Source organism: Salmo salar, chromosome 22 (genome assembly GCF_965601325.2).
Source record: "Salmo salar chromosome 22, fSalSal1, whole genome shotgun sequence".
Taxonomy (NCBI): domain Eukaryota; kingdom Metazoa; phylum Chordata; class Actinopteri; order Salmoniformes; family Salmonidae; genus Salmo; species Salmo salar.
Window position 1 is genome coordinate 41,704,678 of NC_138312.1, and position 21,312 is coordinate 41,725,989.

Consider the following 21,312-nt stretch of genomic DNA (forward strand, 5'->3'; position numbering starts at 1 on the left):
TTTATAAAAAATCTTCGGCTACGATTCGTCTGATATTTCTGCTCAGATAGCACTGACCAAACTTTAGAGCGCCGTCTACTGTATCGGAGGGGAAACCAATTTGTATTGAAAAACACACAGTTCAAGAATTATAAAATCAACAGTAGTTGATTGCTCCAGGTAAGTTTAGGGCACATAATGAACTGAAATGACCCTGGCACTCAGATCTTTCCAATGTAGCTGTAACAACCACTTTCTTAGATTGACATGTCTTTTGAATGTCTTCAGTCATCCTCACGCCATTTGCACACTGTATATAGACTTTATTTTCTTATTGTGTTATTCACTGTACGCTTGTTTATTCCATGTGTAACTCTGTGTTGTGGTTTGTGTTGCACTGCTTTGCTTTATCTTGGCCAGGTCGCAGTTGTAAATGAGAACTTGTTCTCAACTGGCCTACCTGGTTAAATAAAGGTGAAATAAAAAAATAAAGAAGTCCTCGAGACTGGGGAATAGCAACTTGTCATGAAAGCCTTTTTATTATGTACAACACCCTTTAGACATTTACATCAGAACAGGCTCAAGCAGGTACAGATACACAACCAACAGGCTCATCATCCAACTCGGATCAGCAGATATCTGATCGCAGTTGACATGGGACAGGACCAACTGGTACTCCGGCCAGTTGTCACATGCTAGCAGAGGAAAGTGGAAAGCGTCAGTTGAATTCAGACATGGTGTATGAACATTACAAATAGGTTCAAAGTCATACAGCAGATTCATAGTCCCTGAGAAGCTGCTTTTTCACATTTTAAGACTAGAAAACACTATTTGTAACAAAAGGTTGAACAAAGAGCAGGCTGGATGTTAAACAGTGTGTAATGTTTCATATTCAACTGTGTTGAATTGTTCAGTCAAATAATTGGGTAGGTTTAAAACATTGTCCAAAATGGTGTGTTGATCAATGTACAATACAAATAAAAAAGGGGGGGAAAAATAGGTAGGCGACGCTAGAGGAAGATGGTAGTTGTATTTAAAAAGGGACTAATTCCAAAGTTAACTTATGTAATACGAAACTGAAAAACAAATCTTACTTTTAGGTCCAAATACTTGAGGGTAAACATTCACTTCATACTTCAACCCATATTTTCATTTAGTTCATCTCAAATATAGCTAACTCAAAGTTCCCACAACCACTTTACATTTACCATTTTATCAGTTCAGAACTTTAGGTGAACAAAACTTTGTACATGATTTTTGGAGCGTCAGTCTGACAGTAGACATGAGCTCAAGGCAAACGCAGGAGCAGGCTAAAGATTGGAATTCCGCAGCCACCCGCCAACAGTTAGTTATTGTAGCTCTTCCATTTAAAGCAGTCTAAGCATACACAGATTCAGTCTGTGTATGCAACAAACAATGATACATTTTTATTTTTTTACCTTTATTTAACTAGGCAAGTCAGTTAAGAACAAATTCTTATTTTCAATGACGGCCTAGGAACAGTGGGTTAACTGCCTTGTTCAAGGGCAGAACAACAGATTTTTACCTTGTCAGCTCAGGATTCGATCTTGCAACCTTTCGGTTACTAGTCCAATGCTCTAACCACTAGGCTACCTGCCGCCCCATGGGTGACAGGCCTGGCAGGTTAAGACCACAAGCTCGTCCTTAAAATGCAAGATGGTAATTCCTGAGAATGTTTGAAAAATATATTTGTATGTCATTCAACAAAATGTTAGCTTTTTCCATGTTATCTTTCGGGACAAAAAAAGGAAAGACAAAAAAAAATAAAACCCTTAGACGAGTATATCACTACTAGTGTCAAATAATCAAAAAGGTACAGAAATTAAAATACATAAAGGATCATTTTCCCAGGACAAAAAGGTAACCATGAATTAAATAGTAAAGAGTAAAAACAATACCATCTAAAAATGTAAAATACAATGCATTTTATTTTTTCTTTAATTAACATAAGTCCCCTCTGACATGTTTGCGCGAGCAACCAGTCTACTATCATGAAATGGGCTGAGAGATGGTGAAGGTGGTTGGGGATCTTCAGTAACATTGATGCCCTGCAAGTTTGTCTGGTAGGTTAAAGTTCAACTGGTGTTAGTTCAGGTGGTTGACTGAGGGTTTTTGATTAGTTCCGGTGGTGAAATTCTATTGGTGGTGATGAATGTAGGAGTTACTCTAGGTCAAGGCTCAGTCAGGGCTCATGAATGGGGTATCAGGTTACATGAATATTTGCGTTACTCAAGGTCAAGGGTCGGTCAGGGGTTGTGAACGGGGTATAAGGTATCAGGTGACATGAACATAAGCGTTACCCAAGGTCAAGGGTCGGCCAGGGGTCGTGATTGGTTTAGCAGGTAGGCCAGTCTAGCTGTCAATCATCTCAGACAGCTCCAGCAGGTAGTCGTCCTCTCCCTTGCCGGGGTCCAGCTCCAAGTCGTCTTCCAGACGGTCATCTGTGAACTCGATCATCAGTTCGTCAAATTCGTCCATGGCGGAGGAGCTAACAGTGGACCGCCGAGTCTTGGGCTGGGTGGGCGTCTTCACCAAAGAACTGGTGAGGAAAGCAAGACGAGCAGAGTTCATTTAACCTCATTCAGCCATGGAAATTTGGGTTTATTTTAGATTTAACCATATGACAGTATAAAGGAGAGTTGTAACCGTAGCGCGGTTTGCCAGTGTTACCTTTGTGGGACTATGTAGGTATCTGGGGCTGCTGTGGGGATGGCTGGGCTGTGCTGTTTGACAGGGACCACCTGGAACTCCTCTCTCAGGGGACTGGAGCTGCGGCCCAGGCCCGGGATAGTGGGAGGACTCCTAGGAACCATCGGACTTATTTGGGCCTGTATTCTGGAGGAGGGAAAGGACACCTGGAGAAAACACACAAGGTTATCAACACAGTATATAATAACAGTGGTTTTATAAAGTACATCTCCATAACATCAAAGAAATCCTGTCACAGAGAGAGCTTGAGGTTTGAGACCTACCTCTCTCAGTTTGCAGGGCAGCTCCTGCGGTGGCTCGTCCTGTGCTGTGGAGGTGCAGTTGAGGGGTTTGACTGCAGCAACAGCAGATCTTTCTGCTGCTCTCCTTTTCTGGCCTGGCTTTACCTGGGCAGCCGGCTTTATCACAGAAGGCCTCACGTTCAGCTTGGGCCTCACTGAAACAGCACACAGGAGGTAAGACTAATATTTGAGTTGATCTTTGCATAAACTTTGGGGATTTTCTTTTTTCTGCAGGCACGTACCTTTAGCTTCAGTAGCTTGCCCAGCCTTCTCAACTGGAGCCTCTTCCACAGAGGTCCTAGGGGAGGTAGCTGATGCTAAGGCAGCCTGCTTGGGGGGACTGGAACCTCCTGGGGAGCCTCTCTCCCTCTTGCCTGGGGCAGTGCTGAAGCTCCTGGGGCTGAGGGAGGGGGAGTCTGGTTCGGCCTGCCTTAGTGGAGTCCCCTGTTGGGGGGATAGGGTGGCACAGAGCAGAGGGGAGGGGGCCTTGGGAGCCTGGGCAGGTGCCTCCAGGGTGATGGTGGGGTGTGAGGAGGCGGCAGAGGGGCTCACCCACACCCTCTTCTCCCTCTGGGGGGCAGGGCCTCCGGCCTGTTTCTGGGTAGATTCAGCCTTGGCGAAGCCCTCTGAGTGGCTGGTGGACGAGGCCTGCTCTGAGTGGCTGGTGGACGAGGCCTGCTCTGAGTGGCTGGTGGACGAGGCCTGCTCTGAGTGGCTGGTGGACGAGGCCTGCTCCTCCTGCAGCCGTTGCCTGCGAAGCCTCTTCTCATGCATGATCTCCTCAAAGGTCTTCACATTCACGCTGCTACCGTTAGCAGGGGTGGCCTAAAGGAACAGAGATATTCAGTTATTAACCGCTCTGATTCAGAGTAGGACTACATATTTGGATCTAAGGTATTCAGACAGGACACACATGATAGAAGGTATGGAAGTCTTACCTCAGTAGCAACAGCAGCAGGCTCAGCTGGCTTCTCCTTCTTGGTCACCTCGGATGTCTTCTGGGTGGTAGTAATGGCAGCTGTAAGGACAACAAAATAATGTCTTAGAATAATATATAACACTACAGCTAGAGGTTGTTATGAGCAATTGGAAAAGGGTTCCTGAATCAATCTACAAATAATTCACTAATCAAAAATATTTGGGATGCACGATAGATCGGTGAACATATCGGAATCGGACGATATTAGCTAAAGATGCCGGTAGCGGCCCGATGTCTAGTTAACGGCGATGTGCAAAACCGATGTCAAAGCTGACGTGCATACCAAAATAACGTAGGTATATGACGCCACGTAAAATTTGGCACTACGCAGCATTCCTAACCTAGCCCACAATGCGTGCTGTGTGGATCGAGCAGTCAACAAGTCGAGCAGCCATTTGAAAGACTAAGAGCATTTCAGCAAGACAACTCAACGGCGAAATCCATTAACGCCAAGATAATGGAATTCATTGCCCTTGACAATCAACTGTTCTGTTATGGGTGATGTTGGCTTTCGCAACTGGTCGAGCACCAGTACACACTACCAAGTGCGCTATTTTTCAGATGTTGCCCTACCGGAGTTACACAGTAATAGCGTCACTGCTGTTAGCTTCACGACATACTATGGAATGCCGTTTGAGTCTTTGCGTGTCAAAAAAGATGCACGTCAAATAACATTATTTGACAATAACACAGTTCTATTATAGAATGTTGTGTGTTCTGAATTTGCACGTGCAAGCCAAGTGCCACCACTACCATCAGTAGCACTTAAAGCAGTACAAAAAAGTCTGCAAACAAGCAAACACCGGCCACGAACGATGTGTTTACAATACCAAGTTGGTAATAAAGCATTATTTGTTCGACCGCAACTTCTGGGATAGATAGCTAGCTAGCTTTAGCTTGGTACCTAGCTAGCACCAATACATCCAGCCTGAAAACAATGACCAGTAGAAACTGCAGTCATTTTCATTATTAGCAATGATTTAGGAATCCTTGTAAGTATTAGCTAGGTTGCCACTTGTTGTTCGCCTATTGAAATTGAACTTCAGTTCATGAAAATAAATAGCTAGCCAGCTACTTAACCCTGTTTCCCAAAGCTAAAGTTATAAGCAGCCAGTTAGCTTTATCTGGCTAGTGAGGCTGGACCAGACTGGGTTGTGTTGTGAAGCTAGCCACAATAAGGTTTAGGCACAATAGTGGAATTTGCGGTTTGGCTTCAAAATAAAAGTACCTCTTTGAAAGTGATGCAGAAGGTTACAATTGGTGGAATCATGTCATATTTAGACTAGATAATGTTAAACAAGGTTGGAATGTGAAACAAAGAAATGGGGTATCAGTCTACTCGGTGACACCCACAGAACACAACTGTGAAGAGTTTACGCAAATATTAGCGTTGTAGCTCTTATCGTGGGACTGTGACCTTTTGAAATCACCCCCCCCCAGTCAGCCTACTGTGTGTATTGACATTCATATTGCACTGTACAGCTTTACCTAAGGATTGGGGATCAATGAAATGGGCTAACAGTCTACTCAATACCCAAGCAATTTTTTCCTAACATCCTCCTCAGAGTTATCAGACTCCAAAACATCCACGCAGTATTGTTTTCCCCCGGGAATAGTGTTCAATACACACAGGTTGACAATAAATGTGGGTCAATTCACAGTTGTTTCAGAGTCCCGCAATAAGAAATATGACGCTAATGTTCTCTGGGTGTCACTGAGTAGACTGATACCCCATGTCATTGATCCACAACCCATAGGAAAGGCTGTACAATGAAATAAGTGCAATACATCCAGTGTGATTAACAGATGTCAAATTAACAAATAATTGTCTTTTGTTGATTTATATAACATTCCAACCTCATTTAGCATGATCTATTCAATTATGGCATAATTCGCTGTCAATTACATACTTTTATTGAAGGCTAACTGCAAAGTCCTCTTGTGGCTAATTCTTAGTGTGGCTAGCTTCACATAGATGGGTCCGACCACCATTAATCAAATAAGAACTGTCTTATAAATTAGGGTTATTTTAGATCACACCTAGCTATATAGATAGCTAGCTAACTATAGCTACTGAAGCAGTTGTTTTGCTATGTTTTTGGGGAAGAACATTGTTTGCGTCCATGAGCTAGCTAGCTTCTTTTTTTTTAATGACCAGCACTGTAGGTGTGCAAGACAACTTACCAGCATCATAGCATACATGTCAATGAATCGTTGTGACATATGAAATACGAGTGATAGTGTAATCATTGTGTAATAACTACGTAAAACATTTATGAACGCATTAAATTATTATCTGACAGGCAGTCATATTCAGGTCCTGATTGGTCAACAAGCTTATTTGACATGTCAAATTGTGTTATTTGACACGCAAAGACCCAAACGGCTTTCCATAGAAATCCTGGTCAAGAATGAAATGACTGAACAAATGAACAACAAAACAGCACAGCAAGTAAGTGAAAGAAACAGGTTTTGATTATGTTTTACTGGTAATGGGGATATACGTAAATGCCAACAAAATAACTTTTTGGTCAGTGTGGTGACTGTGTGTATAACCTTTATTTAACAAGTCAGTTAAGAACAAATTCTTATTTACAATGACGGCCTACCCCGTCCAAACCCGGACGACGCTGGGCAAATTGTGCCCTATGGGACTCCCAATCATGGCCGGATGTGAAACAGCCTGGATTCGAACCAGGGACTGTAGTGATGCCTCTTGCACTGAGATGCAGTGCCTTAGACCGCTGCGTCTGTGTGTGTTAACTATTTAACTGTACTAGAATGCTTAAAAGGCCGCAAACATTTTAAATATTGGTTATCGGTATAGTTTTTTTTGCAAGGAAAATATTGGATATTGGTATCGTCCAAAAATGGCATATCAGTGCATCACTAAAAATATATATACTTACCAGAAGCTGGTTTGTTGATACGCAGTATGCAGGACTTCTTGGCACCTTCCTCTTTGGAGGCCAGGGCAGAGCCTGGGATTTTCCCGTTAGACGCCTCCTGTCCCAAGGCCTGCATCCTGGCTGCCTTCTCCCTGCGGATTTCCTCCAGGGTCTTCACCTTAACTCTTCCCCCAGGAGGGACCACCCGCATGGGCATGGCTGGCTCTGGGGGTCTCTGGGAGTTACCCAAAGCTGCTTCCACAGCCAGCAGCTTGGTCTTCCTGAGGCTGGGCCCCTGGTCTTCCTCCAGCTTCCTCTTGGCGTGGAGGATCTCAGAAAAGGTCTTCACATGAAGACCAGCTGCAGATTTGACAGCGGCACTTCTCTTTGAGGCCTTGGAAGCGGTGGTATCAGGGACTGAAGGACGATGGTCGTCCCCTTGACCCTGAGTCTTGGCTAACTTTTCATGCCTAATCTCCTCCAGGGTTTTGATGCGGATTACTTCAGACGCTGTAGTCTTGCTGTTGCTCTCAGCTGAGGGAGAGGTTAGTTATCAACATTGACAAAAGGAGAATAGCTGTATACTTCAGATTGATACTGCTAAACCGTTTAAATATTGTATTAGCTACCCAAAGCTCTTTACAGAAGAATATACGAAGTAACTAAATAATGAAAATATTAAAATCACATCAATAGAATGACTAAGCAATTTTGAGACATTTCAATTCATAAATCAAATTTATTTATGAAGCCCTTCTTACATCAGCTGATGTCACAAGGTGCTGTACAGAAACCCAGCCTAAAACACCAAACAGCAAGCAATGCAGGTGTAGAAGCACGGTGGCTAGGAAAAACTCCCTAGAAAGGCCAGAACCGAGGAAGAAACCTAGAGAGGAACCAATTAACAAGTATCAAGAGATACTTGTTAATTGTGAGAGGTGAGTTAATTAATACCTGATTCAGATGCAGCAATGGGTTCAACAGGTAATCCCAGTCTGTCCCTGACAGGTTTCACAGCTAAGGGTTTGGAGATGAAAATAACATGAAAACCAGTCCAAATTAGGCACGGAGGACAGACTACCCATAAGAAACCAATTTTTTTCCCCCATTGCCAAACATTTTTTACATGTTCTTTGTTGCGTGCCCTAATGAACACGACCCAAGTATTTAAGGAATATTTAGTTCAAGCCCATCGACACAACATATAACATCAAGAACAAAGGCTAAATATACCAGTTCAATTACATACACTTAAGAACTAGTATTCCTATATAGTCTGAGGTATTTCAATCCACTGTGGATATATTAAAGTTTCCCTTCGCTCACCTTTCCGAGGCGGCAGGTCCATTTCATCCTCCTCCATGTTCCTTCCGAGGCGCTCGGCCAGACGGCGGTTCATTGGGATGTCACCCTCGGCAGGAACTTCTAAAAGGTCAGAGGTTAATGGTCATGGAAGTTTAAGGTGTTGGTGGTAGCACAACTAATAACGCCCAGTGTGATTTTGTAGCTCATGATTGTACAGTTGTGTAGCTACATGGACTGTCAGCGTTGTACATGTATACGCTCACTACTGTAAGTTGCTCTGAGTAAGAACATCTGCTAAATGACAAATGTAATGATTAGTGATTCTCAGATAGGAAAGAGTGCAAACATTACTCCGAGTGATTCTTTAACTACGACAATACAAGACATTGGAGTTTCCAGAAGTCTCCTTTGACTATTCTCTTCCTGAGCCTGTCCACAAAGTTGTCTCCCAGTCTCTTCACCAAACACCACAGTGTCTGAGGGGGCAGCATGCATATGTTACAAATTACATGTACATGTACATGACATGTAGCAAGTGTGTGTTCATATGCACTTGTGGGATTCACTTCAACAATATTCAAACTGGGAAAACATCTCATCTTGTTAATCAATGCATACACAATGGGGGCTCAGCTAGATCAGTGTTCAATGATTCTTACCATCCTTAGCTGTGAAGAGAGATGGACGGATAAAGGATTTCATGTTCTCCTTCTCGCTGCTCATGCCGTTGTTTCTCTGGTCTGAGCCCTGGCCAGGAACTGGATAACCTGAGAGACAAGGACAGTTGATAAAACTCACACCATATCACTAACAGTAGGAGAAAAGATAAGTGCTCACTTATGAACAAACCAATTTTTTTTATCACAACCAGAGTTTGTCAATAGTTTCTGAAATGACAGTTTTCTAATATTGACGACGATACAAAAGGCAATGGTCGATGCATTGGGGAGGAGAGAGGAAGGATGAACTCACCAGCTATCCTCATACTGGCTTTCAGGGCTTTCCTCAGTCTGATCTCCTCCAAGGTTCTGACACCAAAGTTGAGCGAGTCATCTGTGTCCCCCCAAAAAATAGTTAGCCAATCACAGAGAGTCAAAGGGGTCAAAGACAATGACGTCCCCTGACCAAGGTTTTAAAAGAGGGTCTTTCTCTACCCCTCTGTAATGGCCACTTGAGACACACACAGCCTTGAATGGGCAAAGCTTTAAGAGGATTGTTCTTTCAAATACAAGACCTTTGAAATATATCCCTGTTGTCACGGAGGCATTCAATTATATTGATGTTATTCTTGAAGAATAACATAAATGCCAATGACCTTAGTTCAACTGTTGTACCCCATCAGAACCTAAAATATTATCTTGTTTTACGCCAATGTTTGTAAAAGTAAACGTAAACCAATACTGTATAGTCTCAAACCATGGGTAAAACATCCATAGCTCTATCTGAATTTAAGAGTGGTTACATTTCTCCAGCCCCATCACTCAGCTTTTAAATGAAACGGTGGGGGGAAAATACGCTTTGTTATTGATTCAACTGCTGATTGACGCTTTAAAAAACAGGCATTGCGTTGGATGTTCATCTGTTCTATTTCTTTGTCCTCCTCATACCGGAGTTGGAGGCCACGGCCATCTTCCTGGGAGAGACCACTCTGGATCCGTCTGAGCCGTACCTGCTGTCCTCCCCCTCTGAGAACTGATCTGCGTAGGTACACACACACACAGGAACCTCCCTTAGTCAAATGGTAGTTCACAAATTTAATCTCAAACAAAAGTACTGTATTTCCTAACCATCTCCACCTTCAAATATAATTTACACCTAAAACTTTAATCACCTTGACGGTCTGCTCCATGTGTCTCTGCGCTACTGCCCCTTTAAGAGCTCCATTCTGTCTCTGCATTGTGTATCTTTCCACTGTGTTTCTTTCCACTGCCCTACTCCTTCTTGTCCTATGGACTATTTGCTCCTTAATTGTTGTTTATATTGCCTTTCTATATTTTAGTCTAACTTTTTAGTTATGTTAACTGTGTTGTGACCTTTGTAAATTGCACTTGAAATAAACTTGACGTAAATACACTACACAAATGTAATTGTCCTAGTTAAGATGTAAGAACAGTGTGTTTCTCACCATCTTCATCCTCATCATCATCTGCCGGATTGATGACCACAGGCGGGTGGGTCGGGCTGGGAACGTTCTCCTGTGTCTCCGCCTTAATGACCCCACGGAGCTGGGGGTTGACTGGGATCGGGGCAGAGACAGGAGGCAAAGGATCCTCATGAGGCTCCTCTTCCTCTTTCAGGGCGAAACCTAAGTGACAAAACCATCCAGTTCAGAAACTATTGACAAACTCTGGTTCTGATAAAAAATAGGTTTGTTCATAAGTGAGCCCAAATATGCTATTCATCTCAGTCCTGAATTTATATATATATACATAAACACACACATACACATGCATACAAACAGCTAAAAAAAATAAAGGGAACACTAAAATAACACATCCTGAATGAAATAATCTTATTAAATACTTTTTTCTTTACATAGTTGAATGTACTGACAACAAAATCACACAAAAATAATCAATGGAAATCCAATTTATCAACCCATGGAGGTCTGGATTTGGAGTCACACTCAAAATTAAAGTGTAAAACCACACTACAGGCTGATCCAACTTTGATGTAATGTCCTTAAAACAAGTCAAAATGAGGCTCAGTAGTGTGTGTGGCCTCCACGTGCCTGTATGACCTCCCTACAATGCCTGGGCATGCTCCTGATGAGGTGGCAGATGGTCTCCTGAGGGATCTCCTCCCAGACCTGGACTAAAGCATCCGCCAACTCCTGGACAGTCTGTGGTGCAACGTAGCATTGGTGGATGGAGCGAGACATGATGTCCCAGATGTGCTCAATTGGATTCAGGTCTGGGGAACGGGCGGCCCAGTCCATAGCATCAATGCCTTCCTCTTGCAGGAACTGCTGACACACTCCAGCCACATGAGGTCTAGCATTGTCTTGCATTAGGAGGAACCCAGGGCCAACCGCACCAGCATATGGTCTCACAAGGGGTCTGAGGATCTCATCTCGGTACCTAATGGCAGTCAGGCTACCTCTGGCGAGCACATGGAGGGCTGTGCGGCCCCCCAAAGAAATGCCACCCCACACCATGACTGACCCACCGCCAAACTGGTCATGCTGGAGGATGTTGCAGGCAGCAGAACGTTCTCCACGGCGTCTCCAGACTCTGTCACGTCTGTCACATGCTCAGTGTGAACCTGCTTTCATCTGTGAAGAGCACAGGGCGCCAGCGGCGAATTTGCCAATCTTGGTGTTCTCTGGCAAATGCCAAACGTCCTGCACGGTGTTGGGCTGTAAGCACAACCCCCACCTGTGGACGTCGGGCCCTCATACCACCCTCATGGAGTCTGTTTTATGACCGTTTGAGCAGACACATGCACTTTTGTGGCCTGCTGGAGGTCATTTTGCAGGGCTCTGGCAGTGCTCCTCCTGCTCCTCCTTGCACAAAGGCGGAGGTAGCGGTCCTGCTGCTGGGTTGTTGCCCTCCTATGGCCTCCTCCACGTCTCCTGATGTACTGGCCTGTCTCCTGGTAGCGCCTCCATGCTCTGGACACTACGCTGACAGACACAGCAAACCTTCTTGCCACAGCTCGCATTGATGTGCCATCCTGGATGAGCTGCACTACCTGAGCCACTTGTGTTGGTTGTAGACTCCGTCTCATGCTACCACTAGAGTGAAATTCAAAAGTGACCAGCATTCAAAAGTGACCAAAACATCAGCCAGGAAGCATAGGAACTAAGAAGTGGTCTGTGGTCCCCACCTGCAGAACCACTCCTTTATTGGGGGTGTCTTGCTAATTGCTTATAATTTCCACCTGTTGTCTATTCCATTTGCACAACAGCATGTGAAATGTATTGTCAATCAGTGTTGCTTCCTAAGTGGACAGTTTGATTTCACAGAAGTGTGATTGACTTGGAGTTACATTGTGTTGTTTAAGTGTTCCCTTTATTTTTTTGAGCAGTGTATATCACACACACACAGTGGGGGAAGAAAGTATTTGTTCCCCTGCTGATTTTGTACGTTTGCCCACTTACAAAGAAATTATCAGTCTATAATTTTAATAGTAGGTTTATTTGAACAGTGGGAGACAGAATAATAACAACAAAAAATCCAGAAAAATGCATGTCAAAAATGTTATAAAATGATTTGCATTTTAATGAGGGAAATAAGTATTTGACCCCTCCGCAAAACATGACTTAGTACTTGGTGGCAAAACCCTTGTTGGCAATCACAGAGGTCAGACGTTTCTTGTAGTTGGCCACCAGGTTTGCACACATCTCAGGAGGGATTTTGTCCCACTCCTCTTTGCAGATCTTCTCCAAGTCATTAAGGTTTCGAGGCTGACGTTTGGCAACTCGAACCTTCAGCTCCCTCCACAAATTTTCTATGGGATTAAGGTCTGGAGACTGGCTAGGCCACTCCAGGACCTTAATGTGCTTCTTCTTGAGCCACTCCTTTGTTGCCTTGGCCGTGTGTTTTGGGTCATTGTCATGCTGGAATACCCATCCGCGACCCATTTTCAATGCCCTGGCTGAGGGAAGGAGGTTCTCACCCAAGATTTGACGGTACACGGCCCCGTCCATCGTCCCTTTGATGCGGTGAAGTTGTCCTGTCCCCTTAGCAGAAAAACACCCCCAAAGCATAATGTTTCCACCTCCATGTTTGACGGTGGAGATGGTGTTCTTGGGATCATAGGCAGCATTCCACCTCCTCCAAACACAGCGAGTTGAGTTGATGTCAAAGAGCTCCATTTTGGTCTCATCTGACCACAACACTTTCACCAGTTGTCCTCTGAATCATTCAGATGTTCATTGGCAAACTTCAGACGGGCATGTATATGTATTCTTGAGCAGGGGGACCTTGCGGGCGCTGCAGGATTTCAATTTATAACATTTCTGACATGCATTTTTCTGGATATTTTTGTTGTTATTCTGTCTCTCACAGTTCAAATAAATCTACCATTAAAATTATAGACTGATCCTTTCTTTGTCAGTTGGCAAATGTACAAAATCAGCAGGGGATCAAATACTTCCCCCCCCCCACACTGTGTATATATATATATATATACACATATCCCCCCCCCCCCCCCCCCACACACACACACACACACACACACACCACACACACCACACACAGAACAAAAATATATCATGCAACAATTTCAAAGATTTTACTGAGTTACAGTTCATTTAAGGAAATCAGTCAATTGAAATAAATTCATTAGGCCCTAATATATGTATTTCTCATCACTGGGAATACAGATATGCATCTGTTGGTCACACATACCTTTAAAAAAAAAAAAAAATAATAATACATTATTTTTTGATTTTTCAGATGGCGCTGCAGCACCCTCAGCACCCCTACCTCCCACAGCTATGGCAGCGTGGATCAGAAAACCAGTAAGTATCTGGTGTGACCACCATTTGCCTCATGCAAAGTGACACATCTCCTTCACATAGAGTTCATGAGGCTGTTGAATGTGGCCTGTGGAATGTTGTCCCACTCCTATTCAATGGCTGTGCGAAGTTTCTGGATATTGGCGGGAACTGGAACACGCTGTCTTACACGTCGATACAGAGCATTCCAAACATGCTCAATAGGTGACATGTCTTGTGAGTATGCAGGCCATGGAAGAACTGGGACTTTTTAAGCTTCAAGGAATTGGGTACAAATTCTTGTGACATGAGACCGTGCATTATCATGCTGAAACATGAGGTCATGGCGGCGGACAATTGGCACAATGGGCCTCAGGATCTCATCACAGAGATAATACACGTGGTCATACATGTGGTCTCCGGTTGTGAGGCCGGTTGGACGTACTGACAAATTCTCTGAAACAACGTTGGAGGTGGCTCATGGTAGAGAAATGAACATTCAATTCTGGCAACAGCTCTGGTGGACTTTCCTGCAGTCAGCATGCCAATTGCATGCTCCCTCAAAACTTGAGACATCTGTGGCATTGTGTTGTGTGACAAAACTGCACATTTTTGTGGACTTTTATAGTCCAACACAAGGTGCACCTGTGTAATGATAATGCTCTTTAATCAGATTCTTGATAATCCATCCACCTAACAGGTGTGGCATATCTTAGCAAAGGAGAAATGCTCACTAACAGGGATGTAACAGATTTGTTCACAAATTGAGAGAAATACTTTTTTTGGCATATGGAAAATTTCTGGGATCTTTTATTTCAGCTCATGAAATGTTGCATTTATATTTTTGTTCAGTGTATATCTGCTGATACACAATATCATGTCAAGTGAAAATTCTGTCACGATGCTGAGGAGATGAAGATCAGCAAGTTAACAGTGGCTGGGCCAGAGTCTACTCACTTTTGTTAGGCGGTACGTATTGGCCGTCTATGAAGTGTGGTTTCTCATGGTGGAACGCACAGTGAGGCTTCTGGCAGCCAGCAGGCTGGTTCTCCCAGTAACACGCCATCTCCTTCCTGTTTTTCTGTATGAGAGGAAGAGGTAGAGAGGGGGCATGTCAGAAGACGTAGTAGCATGCCTTGCAACATACTAGTATTTTTAGTCAATATTTTATTATTTTAGTTTTTGTTATTAAACGTTAAATTAAGTTGGAATCCTTAACCTGGCTACATTTGCGAGGCATGCAAGAAAATTAAGACATTGCGAGACGCAGATTTCCAAGAGATATGCGCACGGTTCTGCCTGTCCCTCCTCTCTCTCCCTCGCACTGGCCGGCCTGCTCTTTCTCTTCGCTAATGACAAATGTGTCTTCGGTCTGTTGCATGTAGAATATCTTAGCTTAGGCTACTCATGGGACCGATTTGTCACCGGGTTACAGTATCTTTGAGCCAGCGGATGCGGCACATTCTTTTTTTAATTGTCTGAAAAGTTATCATCAACCTGTTACTATAACTGTGTTCTGTCTGTAAAGGGTCGCAGTAGATAGAACTTCATTGCCCGACCCCTAGAGGTCATACATACATAATAGGACAATTTTTCTGCATTGTGAATTGACCTGGAATTTCAGGATTTTTTTGTGTTTTAACAAAAAAAATGGCAGTTTAAACGATAAGAAAATGTTAATTTGTCACATCCCTACTTTATACCGGGGTATTATAAATACCAACAGTATGATTTTTCAATACTGTTTTTAAAAAAAAAGTTAGAAGCAGCCCCCTCCAAAACCTAAGCTAAGTATAACTAAGATGTGAAAAATGATATCCAGCTCAGGACTCCAGCTATAAATTTGGTTTGTTGACATCTAGCCACTTAGCTAGCAAGTTAAGATCAAGCTTCTTGGTTACAGCAGAGACATTCGATCCCCTTCTGGAACAAGATCCCAGTTTCCTAAACTGTTTTGTGAGTTTTTTTTTTAAATAGCACCCCATGTGCACATACCCAGGTATGGTACAGAAATGGAATGAAAATCTGGATACCGCCCAAACCTCAAGGGGATATTCCTGATATACTTTTTTTGTTTGTGTGACAAACCTCAGGCAAAGATGGTCTAAACACACACACACACAGAGCGAGGAGATCTATCCTTACCTTAATCTCCATGTGGCGGAACTTGCAGACCTGTCGGAAGCAGCGGCTCTCCTGCCACAGGCTGCAGACAACCTCACTGCCCTTGGCGGCATCACAGTGTCTGAAGGGGCAGCGATCACCCTGCACCAGGAAATACAAACCACAACCATTTCAATACTTACACATCTGAGCTGCATTTACTGTCATTTACCCCCCCCCCCCCCCCCCAAAAAAAAAAATGCTACAGTGCCCGATGCCGTTTTTGTTATGACTCCTACTTTAGCACAGTTGGAGTAGTAGAAGAAATAGCAGTCATCTCCATGGTTAGTCATGTTCAGGCTGGTGGACTGGATTCACTTCCGGGTCAGGGGTGTTCTCTTCAGGGCCAACAGGACTCTCCCTGGGCTGGCAACAGTGAAACAGGAGCCATGGTCATTTCTCTGGCAAGAGTGGATTTGATTGCTTCACTGTGGCGGCAACAGACAGTCCCTCCAGGATTTTGCAGGGATTTTTTGTTATATTTGCAGGTAAAAATGCTTGATTTTGCTGTGGAAATTCTGACATTTTGCATAGCAATATGCAATGATTGTCAAATGTCACAACTGCACTGACAAGGGAAAAAGTTTGTTGACGTGTGGCTTTATTGAACCATAATATGCAGTAAATGTGTGGTGATTGGTTGAAATTGCGAACCTTCTTTGTACTGCGGTAATGGGTCAGTTTTATGCAATAATATTGCTATGATTTGACTGTCTTATGGAGAAATAGTGCAGTGATATTTGCAAGCCCTCGCATAATGTGGGGTATTGGTGATTTTGCAAAAGATTGTGATAACAGAATCGCTGAATCCTGGAGGAACTGAACATAACTCTACAGAGTTTAATTCTAAAGAATTAGAATTCCTTTGTGGTCCATTGTGACATATGTCCACGAAAGGAATGTGACTGAGTATAAGTTGCAGAGAAATTAGACTCTGCTTCAGGTTTGTTCGGCTAAATTCACCTGGCGTGGCTGAGAAGATTCCTCCCTTCCTCAAGCACTTCTAATAGGGTGTCTCCGTGACTATCATGGTCCTGAAGGAACACTCGATCCGTGAGATAAGAAGGAAAGGGGAGGTCCAGAGACACTTGTCGTCCTACGACCTTCCTTCTGACTCTTTCCAGCCAGACTGCTAAGCATTACAGATGGATGGTGCAAGAATGGGGGGAATAATGTGAGAGAAGTGAGGGATTGCACTCCCAGCAAATCATCCAAAAAGACTAGCAGGAGAAAGTATAGAGGCTTTGAGAGAATTTCTTTTTTTTGTCAGCTTCATAAAGGATGATGTCAAAAAATATAGGTGGGATGGGACTTCTAGGGATTCCAGCAGGCGACAATGAGTGGCTTTTTTAGTTGTTGCATGAAATCTTCAGTAAATCTACTTTTCTTTATAATAAACTCTTATTCCCCATCCAAAGAGCTAAAGGAATGGACAAGAAGATGCTTCTTAACCTAGATTTAAATAAAACAAACACTCCCCTGGAAAACTGAAAAGAAACTGGTTTGAGTACAGGACAGAGACTTACAAACAGTCATAACAGAACTGCAGTTTCTCACCCAAGTGTAACGAGAGAAAATGTAGAACATAACAAGGATGTGCCAACACCATCCACAATAGCATGTGATAGAGCATAGGTCAAACTGTATTATATCATAAAGGACTAACTACACAACTGAGTATTGTATAATCCATTATTGGGAGCTAAATCAGCGCATACTACTCGATACGTTTGGATATCATCCTATTCCTTCACATTTAATGTATTTAATTTGGAATTATAAATGTGAAACTGCATATTGTGCGTCATTTGACATCTGTCCAGAGGCCCCCACAACATCAGGGACAGGCATTTCAAATCATGTAAGCCGCTAAACAGCTTAATACAGCATCCCAGATTAAAACATACAAATATAAAACACTAAATAAATTACACTGAACAAAAATAAATGTAACATGCAACTATTTTACAAGTTACCGTTAATATAAGGAAATCAGAACATTTATTTTCTTACAGACAGTTATATCCGTCCACTAATACAGGACTAGTAGAAGAACAAAAAAATCCTCCGATTTTCCAGATGGTGCTGCAGCACCCTCAGCACCCCTACTTTCCACAGCTATGGCGGCGTGGATCAGAAAAACAGTAAATATCTGGTGTGACCACCATTTGCCTCGTGCAGTGCAACAAATCACCTTCGCATGGAGTTGGTCTGGCTGTGGATTGTGGAATGTTGTCCCACTTCTCTTCAATGGCTGTGCGAAGTTGCTGGATATTGGCAAGAACTGGAACACGCTGTCGTACACGTCAATCCAGAGCATCCCAAACATGCTCAACGGGTGACAAGTCTTGTAAGTATGCAGGCCATCAAAGAACTGGGTCATTTTCAGCTTCAAGGAATTGTGTACATATCCTTGCGACATGGGGCCGTGCATTATCATTCTGAAACATAAGGTGATGGCGGTGGATAAATGGCACGACAATGGGCCTCAGGATCTTGTCAAGATATCTCTGTGCATTCAAATTGCCATCAATAAAATGTAATTTTGTTCGTTGTCTGTAGCTTATGCCTGCCCATACCGTAACCCCACCACCACGGGGCACTCTGTTCACGTTGACGTCAGGAAACCGCTCGCCTACACGACACCATACTGTCTGCCATCTGCCCGGTACAGGTGAAACCAGGATTCATCCGTGAAGAGCACACCTCTCCAGCGTGCCAGTGGACATGATCATTTGCCTACTGAAGTCGGTTACAACACTGAACTGTAGTCAGGTTAAGACCCTGGTGAGGACGACGAGCATGCGGATGAGCTTCCCTGAGAACGTTTCTGACAGTTTGTGTAGAAATCAGCTGTCCGGGTGGCTGGTCTCAGACGATCCTGTTGGTGAAGAAGCCGGATGTGGAGGTCCCGTGCTGGTATGGTTACAAGTGGTCTGCAGTTGCGAGGGCAGTTGGACGTACTGCCAAATTCCCTAAAACAACGTTGGAGTTGGCTTATGGTAGAGAAATTAACATAAAATTATCTAGCAACAGCCCTGGGGAACTTTCCTGCAGTCAGCATGCCAATTGCACGCTCCCTCAAAACTTGACATCTGTGTCATTTTGTTTTGTGACAAAACTGCACATTTTAGAGTGGCCTGTGTAATGATCATGCTGTTTAATGATCTTCTTGATAGTCCATCCACCTGAGGTGTGGCGTGGCGTATCTTGCCAAAGGTACAATGCTCACTAACAGGGACGTAAACACATTTGTATGGTTGATTTCTGTGATATTTTATTTCAGCTCATGAACCATGGGACCAACACTTTACATGTTGTTTATATTTTTGTTCAGTGTAGACAGACGAATTAGCTACTAGAATTATTGAGCGAATACGATTTTCATCTTCAGTGCGTGCTAGTTACTGAAAAAACAAAACTCATTGGAACATTTAGTTTACCATTTTTACTCCACAACATGTATGATTTAAACTAAATTAAAATAATGTTCCAAATGACAATACCACAGGTTACTAAAACAGGACTAGCATGTATAAATAATTAGCTAACGTTACTGTATGAACTGTATCTAGCCCCACATGAAAATAACTTAACTAAGATGCCGTTAGCTAGACACAATACGCCAACGCCAAGTTACCTGACTAGCTAAGAATTTTTTTCTTGAAAACAATAGCTTTTGTATTGCAAATAGTTAGTTAGCCCTAGCTGGTTACCGTTACTGTGTCATCGTTTGGTTATTAGCTAGTTAATGTTAGATGAACTGGGTGGTCATTTTTCTTTATTATCTAACGTTAGTTTGTAATTTAATGTTACAGCTAGCTAGCTTTAGAATATGGTTAAAGGGCGTCGATGCAAGCAACTAACGTTACATTTCCGAGGCCTGGCCAAACTGGCCTGGCTGCTAACGTCAGCTAGCTTGCTCTCTGGCTGTTACTATAGTAAGCGAGCCTCGTCCAGACGTTTTACACCTCACTTCCAGTTAACGATTTTCCCTTACATACAAATGCAATCACAAAAACATTACTGAATAAAGCGAATTAGTTACCAGTAATACTAAAAATGAGAAAATATGTTCCACTACAAGAGAGAAACACGTCCACCAGCGTCGGGTTCCTCCTGGCTGCGCAAGTCTGAAACACGGCCAAAAGAACGCTGGCTGGGCTGGAACACTAGCGCAAGGACAAAACAAATGAATTGAAACTAACATTCACTGAGCCTCTTCTGATTTGAGTGATGTTTAGAATTATATTTTCCCTCAATTGCCAAAAAAATTCCAGAGCTGTCAATTTTTGAAGAAGACTTGGAGTGAGATTTGCCACCTGCTATGTGAATTTAATTGCCCATTGGCACAACCCCCAATACAATTGTACAGTTTTAAAGCTAATTTCCTGCAATTCTACGTATTTTGACATGGTTTAGGCCTATAACCTGGGTAGTGAATAAAACAACTACAACCACAGGTCAGGTGTATTCAGCATGCTTTGAACATTAAATGAATACTCACAATTCAACGACTTTGAGATTTTTGGGGGGATGAAATTTTAAAGTATGCTAATATTTAGTAAAACATTTTTTGGTGGTTTGACACTCAATTCAGGCAGTAATGAAAAGAGAAGGGAGGTGGCAAATGTTAGAAATAATTGGAAGGTAGGAAGCCAGGATTGATCCCTGTTCTCAGGTTGAAAGTTATATGCAACATGTGCAGGGGAGTTTTACCATTACACCAAGGCTCTGTACAGGAAATGTTTATATTAATGGTTGATGGCAGTTGGTAAGCAAATAATAGATTGCAGTCTCCTTGTCCATAGACTGCTTGCAAGGTGAGGACACAAGCATTTTGTAATTTGGATGAACTATCTCTTTGAAATAGGTCTGGAAGAAAATCCTGCTTGCTCTCCAGGAGGGTTGGCCACCCCTGATCTATGTTTCCCAAGTACTGGGTGTTTGCAGATGTTATTCTTTTAATAAAAATGTATTTCTCAAAATGACCCAACCTTCAAGAAAAATTGAATGAATACCAATATTCAGGTGGTTTATGCCTACATAGACAAAATATGATGCCTTTATGAGTTGTGAGTCCCTCTACCATATCTGCCTAGCATGTGCACAATACTAAAATGTCAAAAATGGTATTTGATTCGTGGAGCATTTAGTATCCTATACTTATTTGTATGACTTATTCAAAACTGTCCATGAATGGCTGCAAAAATACATAGCCTCATATCATTCATTTTCAAAGACAAGTAGGCATATCAGATTTCAAATACGTTATTAGTCTGGCAAAATTGGGAAGTGGGATAATAAAATAAGTTTGGGGAATAACAGCAGTGTTCTTGCTGACAACCCTATATTTTAGCCCATTGTTAATAATGATAATTGTTCCACTGATCAGACTAAATAAAGTAAATAGAAAATATAATTTCCTGAAGACAGGATAACATAAATCTACCCCAACACCAATGATTTTCATAATTACAAATCAAGTCACCTTTCCAAACTTCCCTGCTAAAACATACTGTAGGCCTGTCTGCTGCCTTTTCA

General features: G+C 42.8%; 1 protein-coding gene across 7 annotated transcripts; it reads right to left on the reverse strand.

Annotated features, from left to right (window-relative positions):
• Positions 1 to 489: 489 nt before the first annotated feature.
• On the reverse strand, positions 490 to 20,098 carry LOC106583515 (zinc finger CCCH domain-containing protein 11A). 7 transcript variants are annotated; one of them, XM_014167792.3, is made up of 17 exons: positions 19,817 to 20,094; positions 16,732 to 16,900; positions 16,008 to 16,134; positions 15,751 to 15,870; positions 14,563 to 14,686; positions 10,288 to 10,467; positions 9,770 to 9,859; positions 9,135 to 9,215; positions 8,822 to 8,929; positions 8,184 to 8,282; positions 7,812 to 7,874; positions 6,879 to 7,391; positions 3,929 to 4,008; positions 3,233 to 3,815; positions 2,973 to 3,145; positions 2,671 to 2,855; positions 490 to 2,539 (listed from the first exon to the last, which is right to left on the reverse strand). In XM_014167792.3, exons 3-17 carry the CDS (start codon positions 16,059 to 16,061, stop codon positions 2,353 to 2,355), a joined length of 2,640 nt encoding a protein of 879 aa, XP_014023267.2. In that variant the 5' UTR covers positions 16,062 to 16,134; positions 16,732 to 16,900; positions 19,817 to 20,094; the 3' UTR covers positions 490 to 2,352. The 7 variants fall into 7 exon arrangements, with proteins under 7 accessions (XP_014023267.2, XP_082823741.1, XP_014023263.2 ...); XM_082967615.1 differs by lacking the exons at positions 16,008 to 16,134; positions 16,732 to 16,900 and adding an exon at positions 17,963 to 18,743 and having other exon boundaries at positions 19,817 to 20,098; XM_014167788.3 differs by lacking the exons at positions 16,008 to 16,134; positions 16,732 to 16,900 and adding an exon at positions 17,963 to 18,209 and having other exon boundaries at positions 18,348 to 20,098.
• Positions 20,099 to 21,312: the final 1,214 nt, after the last annotated feature.

What these genes read in the sequence shown, in the direction of transcription:
- LOC106583515 (XM_082967615.1), bottom strand. Translation starts at nt 18,208, where the DNA reads ATGATAATGCACGGCCCCATGTCGCAAGGATATGTACACAATTCCTTG. An exon ending in TGATGATGAGGATGAAGATG is followed by an intron (nt 9,860 to 10,287) that starts GTGAGAAACACA and finishes GTACCTACGCAG; the next exon opens with ATCAGTTCTCAGAGGGGGAG. An exon ending in TCTCTTCACAGCTAAGGATG is followed by an intron (nt 8,283 to 8,821) that starts GTAAGAATCATT and finishes CTGACCTTTTAG; the next exon opens with AAGTTCCTGCCGAGGGTGAC.